Source organism: Gymnogyps californianus, chromosome 2, assembly GCF_018139145.2.
Source record: "Gymnogyps californianus isolate 813 chromosome 2, ASM1813914v2, whole genome shotgun sequence".
NCBI classification, from domain to species: domain Eukaryota; kingdom Metazoa; phylum Chordata; class Aves; order Accipitriformes; family Cathartidae; genus Gymnogyps; species Gymnogyps californianus.
This window is the reverse complement of record NC_059472.1, coordinates 112413492-112425497: the sequence shown is the minus strand read 5'-3', so window position 1 is coordinate 112425497 and position 12006 is coordinate 112413492. Positions and strand designations below refer to the sequence as shown.

The window sequence follows — 12006 nt, the reverse complement described above, 5'->3', positions numbered from 1 at the left end:
GGAGACACAAGGACAGCTGCTTTGCCTCACATCTCCGTTCAATGCAAGGCCATGGGTGGACTCCATCCTTGTGGGAAAATGCTCCCACGCCCAGGATCCCTTTGGGTGACCGGTTCTAGTCGAGGGAGGTGTTTAACAAGGGATTTTCCTAATAAGACTATGGGGACAGGACTGCAAACCCAACCAAAGAGCAGGACATGCTTGGCAACAGCTTTTTTCCTTGGGAGGGGCCATGCCCTTGAGGTCAAGGGACCATTTACCAACAGGAACGACTACCATCAGCAGCGCTGAATATACGGTAGGGGCTTGCCTTTTTGACCCAAAAAGCCATTTATCTGCATTTCCCGCTCAGTGAGCTGCCATCGGGCTGAAGCAATGAAAGTTCAAAGATATCTTTTGAACTAGGGTAGCAAAGGAGGGTTTAAAGCATGGGAACAGAAACAGGCTGGAGAGAGCAGACAAGCCAGGAAACAGCTGCTGCTGGCTGAACATCCAGTTATCAGACAGTGCTACTGTGGCAACATCGCCTGCCATCCCAGTTTACTTGGAAATCAGTTTCTGCCATTTCAGAGAGGACACCTTTATTCTGCTTATATCAGCCTGGAAAATAAATTCTGCAGATTAGTGCATATATAATTAGGAGTGAGTACATACTTGACATGACAGTAACAAGGAGCCTGACACTGAAATAGCTTTTTTTTTTCCTTAAAACAAAACAAAAGCCCCAACCTTGAAACATTACAAAAAAACATCAATACATACATAAGGGAACAAATTAATCCTTGACATAACTAAAACATGGCTGACAGACTTCTGTCCAGGAAAGAATATGGTCCGGTATTTAGAACAGCTCTGGAGCATACATTTTATCATGCTATTTTTTCTCCATCTTTTTGCAATAAAGAACTGAAGCAGAACTGAAAAAAAAAGTGTTTATCTTATTTATGTATATGTATGCACATATGCATATATCTATTCACACAGATACATACACCCACATGTACACATACATAAACAAAACCGTTCAGGGAGGACTGTTTTACATCATCACTTAAAGTAAAGAGTTAATGTTAGACACAGAAATATCTCTGTGCAAGTTTTGGAATGTACACAATGAAACTATTCCCTGAGGATGTTTCCAAGAGTCAATTCATTCATTCTTGTCCACAGACCTTGAGAGACACATACACCTATGTACGAACCACCGGGCAGGCGTTGTGCAAGATGCAGGTGCCCGGGAGGCCGGACGAGGCAGGAGGATGTTTGCTCGCAAGAAGGGACCATGCTCAGCACTCAGCCTGCTGTCCAAGCCATGCTCGGGGCTCCCCTCTTGGGGCATGCGGCAGGAGAGCCACTCACCAACCCCATCCCTTCCGTGTGTGCGCCCCTGCTCACCTCGGTGAAGAAGCCCGCAATCCCTGCCTGGCACGAGCCGTGCTCCTCTCCATACTTCTTCTTGTACTCTGGATGGGAGAAGGGAAGAAAACAAACTGTGGTCATCCCTGGCACAGCACACGCTCTCCACCTGAGCCGTCTGCATCGCTACACGCACAGCCTGGAGAGACACCAGCACGCAGGGCTCCTGGGTTTTATCAATGGATCTGTCACCAATGTGCACCATGGCAGCATCCTCACCCACATCAGGTGGTAAAGCAAGGGGCCTGAAACTGGGGGGACAGCTGGCGTGCTGCCTAGGGAGACCCTAAATGAGAAGTATCACAGTAACATGATAACAGCAGCAGCATCGCCCCAGTAAAGGTGCATCAGAAGAGGCTTCTGCCTCTGGCAGTCAGATCAGCACAGCTGGAAAGCAGGGAGCAAAAGGTGATGCACATGCCTGCATGCCACTGACCCTACACTAGGTTTAATCCTCAGGCCCATCACTACCTCAGAGAAATAAAGTGATTTTCCCCTACAATGACAGTCACCAAAGCCCCCATAAACATTTCTGGTGGAGGGATGCTTCAGGATGCCAGCCCCAGGAGGGAGGCAGTGAGCGAGGAGAGGGTGCTGCCTTTCTAAGTGATCAGACAACGGTCTCATTTGAGGGATGCTCAGGTCTGCTGCTTTTCATGGCCACCTGCTCAGAGCTCCCAGTTCACAGGGGATCCAACCAGCATCACTATAGTTTTTGTTTCTGTATTTTATGTAGCTATTATTTCCCCTATCAAACCTGAGGAATTTTTACTTTACCTTTTTGCAGAAGAGGAAAAAATATTTTTAGAAGTGCATTAAGGGGGGGAAGAAAATCACTTTCCACGCTGCCTTAAATCAAACATTTTCAGTTTAGGAGCATTTGAAACTTAGAGCTGGATCAGAAATTTTGCAGATTTTTTCCAGAGCGTTATTTTCAAATATTTACCATACTAATGAGTGCCCAGCTTCAGCATATTGCCACTTCCTGTATTTTACAGTAATTCAGGCTCCAAAAACATTCACCATATAGCCTAGTAATTGTGATTTTTTTTTTTTTTTTTTTTAAGTAAGCACCATTAACTCATTGCTAAATGACAAAAATTTTAATGAAATCAATGAGCAAATTGCCTCTTTGGAACCAAGCAAGTTCCTTTTGAGTTGCATTTTATCTTACTGAAGATCAAAAGGAATTAATTATAAACTGCTGCCTTCTCACAGAATTTTTTCAAAACATTGTATGTGTATATATATACACCCCCACACACACCCCATTCCCCCTTCATATATTATATATAGTCTTTTCCTAACATCATAAAGATGATCAGATTTTAAGGAATTTGCTGAGGTCATACCAGTTGCACAGGGAGAGGTTTAATTGGAGAGACCATGCAGAACAGTGACTTGATCCACAAATTACAGCCCAAATGCCTAACGCCCTTGGCAGAGGCAGGGTCCTGCCAAAGCAGATGTGTGTCCCAGCAGACCAGGAGGGCCAGAAGCACACTTGGGTTTCCTAGTGGGAATGCATGACAACTATTCCACTGAGAAATGAAGGCCATATTTGCTCACGGCTATTCAGAAAGTGCTGGGGCTCTGAATCGCTAGCTCTCCACATATAGTCTCTCACAGAGCCAGGCACTCCTTGCCTGGGAAAAAAAATACTTGTTTATTGATATGAACATTTTTTTATTCAGAGAGCCGAGGAGATGAGGTTTCTCCCTTTGGCATTTCCTGAAAAATAATGCTGTGCACGTCCTAAAGGCCCTGCCTTCGCTACGGCTGGATTCCCACCCCTGCATAGGATGAAATGCAGCAAGTTCCACGTCCATCCCACTCAGATGCTTTCACTTCCAGCCAAGGTTTTCCCTTTACATGATGTACTGAAGTGTGAACAGACCTTGCCTCTCCCCGATTTTGCACTCAACTTTCTGTAATTCGAAACAAAACGCCGCTAGCCACTGTGGCCCTGGAGGTCTGGAAGTATCCTTCTGCCTTACTTGCTAAACTTGGCAGGAGGCTTTTGTAATGATGGAACTCAAGGCTTTAGAGACTGCTTTCTTAAATCCCACTTTACAGGACACTTTTTTTTTTGATGGAAGGCTAGAGAGGCTCAGGCTGATGCTCAGGCAGTACAAGCGAGCACTGTGCCCTGCCTGAAAAGCCACTCCAGGGCCGTTCAGCCATGGCTGACCCCGGCCTGCCCACCACAAGACCACAGCACCCACTGTCCCTTTAGGCACTAGAGGCCACGGTGCCTGCCAGATCTTACAATGCAGGCCAGGGCACGGCCTCTTAAAAGCCAAATGAGCCCATCATCTGGGAGACGAGGAGAGAAGATTTCTTACGCAAGAGAGCAAGCCTCAATGGCTCTCTCTGTCAGGCCCATAACCAACCACTGCAAGTGGGCCCCGCTGACAATTTGATGGATTTAAAATGTTGTATTTCCCTATAAAATTGTATTATGCTCGGCTCACGGTTTCTTTAAGTGTCTCCTTCAAAAAACACATGGCTCAATTTGCTTTAAAATAAAAGAGGAAAATTGCCATAGGATATTTAACTTGCACAGTGAAAGATTTAGGTCAGGCGCATAACGACATAACTGCGGGGAATACCTCAGCGCGGGATGGGAGGCAAATAAAACTTGCTTCTTATTTTGGATTTTCAAATTTCTCCTTTTCTTTTATAAACAGGCTTTCCAGAACTTTTTTCACAATTCAGCAACATGTAAAAGCCTCAAACGTGATGGCAGCTTCCCTGGCCATCAGAGCTTTGCCATAGACTTAGGTGAGGCCTGAACGTCTCCAAACCATCGCCCCACGTAACTCCAGCCACCTGAGAGACCCCGTCCACACGCGCCTGTGGGTGCGAGTGATCCAGCTCACATGAGCTGTCCCCTGAATTCGGCTGCAAAGAAAAACCAAGGGCATGCAAAACCGTAGGATGGCAGAAGGAATGGTAACAGCTCTAGCAATGGAACAAGGCAGTTACTGAAGGATGGTAGATGGATCTGTAGCTTCATGCAGCTGTGTTTAACAAACATGCAAAATTGTTTTGTTTCTTAGGATAAACAGAGGATTTTCTTCTGATAAAACAATACATGCACAAAAATTAAACCATTTCTCCAATCAAGTCAAAAAGCTTATTGAATTCACAGCATTGTTTTATTATAATATAAATTTTGCCTACTTTTAAAAAGAAAAAAAAAAAAAAAAAAAGAGACCAAATTCAGATCTAGGAGTAACTTGATGTCCCAACATCAGAGAACACAACACAGCTGATTTTCATCAGCAATATATGTATTAGAAAAGGAACAGAAACACACACATTATTGTTTTCATTGTCAGGCAACAAAAAAACAATTACTCTTTAAATGAACCAAATTATTATTAACTGCAATGCATAAGGAATGGGAAAGATTTAGTGGTTTAAATGGTTGTACAATAAACTGAGTTGGTAGGCCCACTGAAGCTCATACTTTCACAGACATTGTTCATGGCTTTATGTTATGTTCGGTGTTTTCTAAGTCCCTTACATTGGCAGTACTATCTGCTCAAACTAATGGCCCTACATTTCACTTAAATAACTAGTTATGCTTTGGTTGTAACAGTGGCTAGATGGGATTGCAGCATTTCAAGTAAATTCAGAGTTTGGATATAACAAGTGCTTCTGTGAACTGAAGAAAAGACATCAAAACATTTTGACTTGAATAAATACCTGACAATACTTCTCAGGAAAAAAATAGAGCTTACAAAAGAAGAATAAATGGATTCATCACAGTAGTGCAGCATGGCACACAGCAACGATGCAAAGCTATTATCGTCCTTCCTCCCTACAAGTATCAAGACTCCATCCTATCATTATGGGGTCTGAGAAGGTCACACATACCGACTAACTTATTTTCCTAACACCTCTGAGAGAGAAAACAGCTTTAGTGACATTTTGCAAGAGGAAATGGAAGCACAGAGGCCCAAACACCCCAGACATTGAGGCTCTTTGAGCGTTTAAAGCTCCACTGACAGAGAGCAGAGATCAGCACTGTGTTTTGGGAGGATCCAGACAGACGCAGCCCTCCCCAGGGAGCCAGCAGCGCAGCCCGGACAGACACTGGACTCCTGGATTCCAGAATAAGCCTTTCAGCACAAAACCACCCCTCCTCATCAGCCCACCTAACTCCCATCTGCAGCAGCATACCCCCCACACACACCCAAGCGGGTCTCCTTTCCACCCATGCACCCACAGTCACAGCCCAGCACAGCCCCCCATCCTGGACGGTCACATCCCAGACTTCTGCCTCCTCCCTAGAGCCGGTCTGCGTCTCCCAAGCAGCAGATGAGCCCAAAAGCCATGAAAACCAAGATTGCTTCTACCTCCTCTCCACTTCGGTCCACAGTAGTGACACCTGTCACTCGTACGACACTGCCATCCATGCATCCACCAGTGCAGTGAAACGACCAACCAGCAGGAAATTGTGCAGTTACTGTGTCAGCTCACAGCTTTTGCACACTTGAACAGCAACATTTGCATGAGGTTTAGATATTGCCTACAGTGGATTCGGTAGTTTCCGTGTAGCTCCAGGCAATAACTGCTGTCATGAACAGATTCTTTGTTTTTACACTTCTTTATTGTTCTTTCTCGTCTGCCCACAGACTGCTGTGCACCCCCGATTACACAGACTGCAAGCCACTAAACTAACTGCTGCGGCAACAGCTGATAGCAAAGCAGTAAGATGAGGCCGAGTCTGGAAGAGGTGGTTGCCTCTGCGACTTTGAAGATGTGCCATGAATAAATACATAAAGCAATAAAGAGAAGATGGTAGTGGTTTGTAGCCATGATGATCTCAGGTTATAAGAGAAGTAAGGCTGAGGAAGAAGTAATTGGATAAAACAATATACAAATAAAAAGGATAAGCTGTGATGTGTGACGATTCTGAAGGCAAATGCTCTTCAACTTCTTCTCTGAGCAAACCTCTCTAAAAGTCTCTGAGCAAACTTCAATGCGATAACATAGCATAAGCTCCAGAGTGCAATAAAATCCTGTATCTACCATCTTCACAGATGGAAGCAAAGTGGACAGTTACAGTAAACTATCATTTGCACTGGAAGCCTCTTCCTTCCTATCTTACAGTGTTTCACTACTCTATGAAGAAACAGTAGTAATCTTTCTGACCTAGCATTGTGGTATTGGGTTTGCACCACAAAGCAGGGATGTTTTGATGGCTCCCAGAAAACCAAATGTGGTCTGGACCCTGTAGGAAAACTTGCTTATCCCTTTGGAGGCGAGGCATGTGAGCATGTGCTGTTCCCCTTATTTACTAACCAAAGGGTCCATCAGTCTTCCCCACCTCCACCACCAACTCCTACCACAGGGGAGTAGGAAACCATCCCAGCTCTTCCCATCAGCTGGGCTGCTTCTCACAGTAGACGCGGCCACCCTTCTTCTTTGCAAACTGAATGCATCAGGGGAATGAAGAGGCAGCTCCCTTTTTTTGGAAGACCATTAAAACTACGGGAAAAATAACCAAGTGAAAGCACTGCCTGGAAGACTGTGGCTCCATACGCTAGCTGTACCTCAAAGCACATCTAGCTCATATAAACCAGATTAGTTCCTACTCAGAGAGATTGCATTTAACTATTAGGCTTGCTGCTGTTCTCATTAGCTCTCAATTGCTTCCAGACTTCTGTCAGCCCTTTCAGGGAAGCTGGACAAGAATAAGATGGATTGAGACTACTATGTTGTTGCACCACTACCATCCAGTCAGGAAATTTCCATTTCCTTCTTTGTCTTTAATTATTAAGCCTGCTTTATGTGGAGAGAAAACATACTGTATGGATTAAGTACGTCTGTCCCAAGGTCAGACTCCTCTCCCTTTCTGGCACAAGACTTTTGTTATACAAGTGAATAATCCGTCTCAAGGTGCACACACACACACAGAGATGGATGGAGACTGATGTGCACTCAACTGGCCTGCACCCTTCGCCAGTTAGGCAAGGGCCAGCTCTGGTTGTGGACCACGCAGGCGCACCAGCCTCTCACGGGGCTTATTGCCTTAGCTGCACTAACGACTGGGCTTCTTGAAACGAGCACGCGACTGCCTGCACCCATTCGTGCATGCCAAGTCTTGGAGAAGGCTGAGACACCAGGACCTCAGCAGGCGAAGGCGTGCTCCCCAGTGCAGGGTTTGCAGCCGTGGGTCTGGCAGCCTCCTTGCGACGGCTGCAGAGGCTCTCGGTGTAGCGGCAATTCAGCTGCATTATGCACCACATTTATTATCCCCATCAGACTCGCCGCTTCTCCGCTTTGGGCTGTTCCTCAGTGTCAGTGGAGCAGAATTTCTTCTGCTGCTTCCAGAAAGTGAAGGAAAAAAGTTACAAGGATGACTGCAATCTTATTTCACAGCAAACCTCAAACAACGAATCCCTCTGTGTGACATACCACGGCTATCTCTCTCTTTGAGCTTGTTTTATTGAAATCTAAAAGATCCAGGAGTAAACAAATGCAGCCATTCCTCGTGATACTTTGTGATTTCATGTCTGATGGGGGGGATAAAATCAGTCCCAAACCTCCAATTTTCACTCTAGCATGGAGTGAAATTAAGCCAACATTGTACTGCACCAGCCCTGCCAACTTTCCACTGGCTGCTCTGCGTGTACTAGGCCCACACATTTCTATTTTCTAGCAATTCCTGGCAAATATCCTGTCAGATTAGCAGCAGTTTTACTCCAAAGACATGACGCACAGAAAAACATAAGTGGTTCGTCTCTTCCAGAAACCACCTCCCCACCACGGCTTCAGGCGAGCCACTTTTAAGGCAGCGCAGGAGCAGTGACACAGGCTCAAAGGGAGCCCCAGCAGCGTCCCCGCGCGTGCACATTGACCATAACGTTAATATTGGATGATTTGCAGTGCATTACCTCATTGTGAGGCCTTATCCTGATTTTGCTGACAGGAACAAGAGGCAAAAAAAAAAAAAAAAAAAAAAAAGGACAAATATAGCAGGAGGGTGCTCATGACAGGAAGGCTTACATAGTTTACTTGTATTCTGCTGCAGAGCAGCCGGCATGGCTGGGTCAAGAGACTCAAAACCCCTCACATTTCAAATAATGACCAATTTCAGGGCTGGGAAACGCTCAATGCAAGAGTGCGTGCCATCTCCAGAAGGTGCATTGGTTTGCAGTCGCAGGTCCCCGAGCAAAGCCCAGAGGGAGGTGAGGAGCCGCCTCAGGAGAAGGAGCGGGCATGGAGCAGACCCAGTTCTGTCACAGAGCTGGCTGCATGGGCTGCTGAGCTGGGACACGGCTGCTCACCAGCAGTGGAGAAACTTGCCGGGACACCCACCACCTCGTCCCTCTCCCACTTGCTAATGGCTGCTTCCAACTTTGGACAGGGGGGGAAATGAATAAAAGCAAATAAATAAATAAAATCAGAGGTCTTGTCCACAACAAACCCTGCTGCGTCTTGGCCTCTGAACTCCCACACTTCCTCAGGCTCCTACAGGTGAGAGGGGAAAGACAATGCCCAGGACAGACAGGAGAAACCAAGAAGGTGCTTTCCCCAAATGTTTTTCTGAAGGCCAAGAAATCTTAGGAGATACCTTATCTTCTTCCTATGCCTCTGGTTTAGTTAATTGCTCTTGGCTGAGGAGACACTGTCTTCTGAAGTCTTTAGGAAAGGAAACACGATACAAGAGTCGCACACGCACCAGAGAGCTAGGAAATTAAAATGTTGACACTTGGGATTTGGAGCAGAACCAACAACCACAGCCACCCACTGCTCAGAGCTGGAGCCCTCCCTCTCCGTGCACCCAAATCCAGACCTTCGGAGGATCCAAACAAGGACCAAGACACCTCATGGCACCTGAAACACAGCAGCAGTTTAATATAAACTGCTTCAGAAGTTCCCCAAAGTGAGTAGGGTGTTAAGCAGCCCCTTTTCCCCTCTTTAGTCCTCTGATAAATCACAACACAAAAATTAAAGTGTTTCCATAATATGGGCAAATTGGTTCCCAATTGCAACGTAATTCAGGATTTTTACTCTATGCCACAGTGAAGTATGAGAGGCCAAGCTCAGATCAGTACCTAGTGATTATTCACCTGATGGAAGAGAGAGCTGCTGTCTCAAAAACACAGTTCAGAAACATATTATTCCTCTAGTAAAGTGCGACCATGCACAGTAAGTCACAGGACCCATTCAGTCATTGTGCTGCTCTCCCAACTTTATCCAAAACCCAACCCAGCTGTGCTGTAAGGCAGCCGTATGTTATCAAAAAAAAAAAAAAAAAAAAAAAAAAAAAAAGAGAGAGAGAGAGGAAAAAAATATCAGTAGTGAGGCTTACTGTGGATGGTTTTGGTAACAAAGGGAAAACACAGCAGCTGTAGAATGAGAGCGCAGCAAGGGAGGTGAGCCCCGCTCCCAGCCCCCACACTCCTTACCTTCATAGCAGGGCAAGAGCTTCCTCCCATTGGGCTGCAGGTTGGGGGGAATGATGTTGCAGAAGCCATGGGGCAGGATGTACTCTGTCTCGTAGTAGATGTTTTTCCAACGGTGCGCGCATGCCTAAACAGATCATATCAAATGCGTTATTGACCCAGAGTCACAAGAGAGCCCTCCGACCAAGGCAGAGCATGCATGAACAGGACCTCTCAGCATCACTTTTCCCCCACGACCCCATTGTCCTCTCCTTACAACCCACTCTTTCTAGATAAAGTATCTTCTCACTGTTCTCTTCTGCAGCTTATGACACTGCCTGACCTGGCAGCTCAGATCTCAGCCTTCACGTGTGCATGACTAGGAAAACAGCAGGTCTCAGAGCAAGACAGAGCCCATGCTGGAGATTTCAAGATCTCTCACCATATATGAATCCTCATGGCCAGTGAAGCTCTTCTAACTACAGATGCACTAACAGAACTCAGCCAAGACAGAAAAGGGTGGAAAAACAGGAATAAAGACATTGAGAATACACATAAGAGGATCAGAACAGATGCTAAGACTCAGAAGGTCACTAAGACCATATTAGAAGGTTATTCCACCAGAGGATGCATGTGTGAGTCAAAGGCTTGTCTCGCTGGGAAAGGCAGCTTTGTTTCTGGTAACAGAAGAGCTGAGCCTTGCTTACTGGTAATGAATTTAAATGAAAATGCCAGAGATTTTGTGGCAACAAGAGTGGCAACATCAATCAAGTTGCAGATGAGCTGCAGAGATCAGGGCGCTTTTCCCTTTGTAGTGAAGAGTAAGATCACTCTGCAAAACCAGAGCTAAACCAGTCTCACCAGGACACTTGCTCAGTACAACTGCCACACACAGGCACACATACAAGGAACGTGGAGCCTGGTTCACACCTTCCCAGAACCCATTTGCTCCAAAAATTAACACTGCATCTCTGCCAGACAAACCACAAGTTGCCTGATGCTCAGGGGTTACTTGGAATAAAAGGAAATGAAATGTGAAACAGCAAGAGCTTTGAACTTGAACACATGCCAGGCCATATCTCCAGCTGGTCTAAGTCACTGAAGTCAGTGTAGATGTGTCAATTTATATCATTTAAGGCTTGGTCCCACATGAACAGAGCAGCCTCTATGCTACAAATCATCCCCTCCACATACTTTCAACTTTTACTGTAAACTTTGCATCAGCCCCCTTCACAATCCCCACATTTGACCCTATACTCCCCAGACAAGACACCCTCTGTCTTCCTTCCCTTTGTGCTACCCTACTTTACTGCCTCAGCACCTCAGGGCTGCCCATGGGAGCATCTCAACATCATTAAAAATATATATATATATATCCATAAGACAGGCACAGTTGTGTCACCTATCCTGTAAAGGACCTGGGAAGTGTATCAACCATTGGGAAGATCAAAATTCAATCCAGCAGTCAACACAGGCCCCTTCCCATATACTTAATCCCAGAAACACAAAAAAATGAGAGTAGTATTACCATTTTACAACTGAAACAGAGCAAAAGCAGTTGTGCAAAAGCCTGCTCTGCTGTTAGCAGTGCTGCATTTGGAGTTTGATATTTATTGCTTTCCTAACATCCAGTACTCAAGGAGAAGCACGTATCTCCTGAAGATGGCTATCGCAGAGGGATAACACGGGACTGCGGGGGCCATGGAAGGCTCTGCACCGCACTGAATGGCGCAGGCTGCCACCCGTGACACGAACGATGCTTCTAATGGCACTCTGCTCGACAGCCAAATGCACGTGAGGAGTCCTGCAAAGAGCAGCTTTGGGGACTCCCTTATGTACTTTAAGGAAGCTCAGTTATGATTTTAATCCCCATGCATCACTCATTCAAAATTCAACAGCAACAAAAAACAGCACATGAAACGCTCATTCTCAGAGTAACCAGGAAATAGTTTTTCTCCTGACGGACCTGTGCTGCGAGCACAAATATACACATGCACAGCCCTTTTAAAGACAGCACCATAAAGACACATACCATTAAAGCAACAGTCAAGTCAACCCTAACTCCGGATATAAACTCAAACAGAAACAGACCAAGAGTATTTTTTTAAAATTATGGAAACATAAATAAAGGATTGTGATATTGTAAATTCTTTGACATTTTATATCTCAGAAACTGCAAGGGACT

General features: G+C 45.5%; 1 protein-coding gene across 1 annotated transcript in view; it reads right to left on the bottom strand.

The window, feature by feature from the left end:
- Positions 1-12006, bottom strand: part of ITGA9 (integrin subunit alpha 9) — a 225809-nt gene that overhangs the window by 199296 nt on the left and 14507 nt on the right. Inside the window, exons 4-5 of the mRNA XM_050915800.1 lie at positions 9846-9969; positions 1396-1463 (exon numbers count right to left, since the gene is read on the bottom strand). Coding sequence (XP_050771757.1) covers positions 1396-1463; positions 9846-9969 — 192 coding nt within the window. The remainder of the gene's footprint in view (positions 1-1395; positions 1464-9845; positions 9970-12006) is intronic.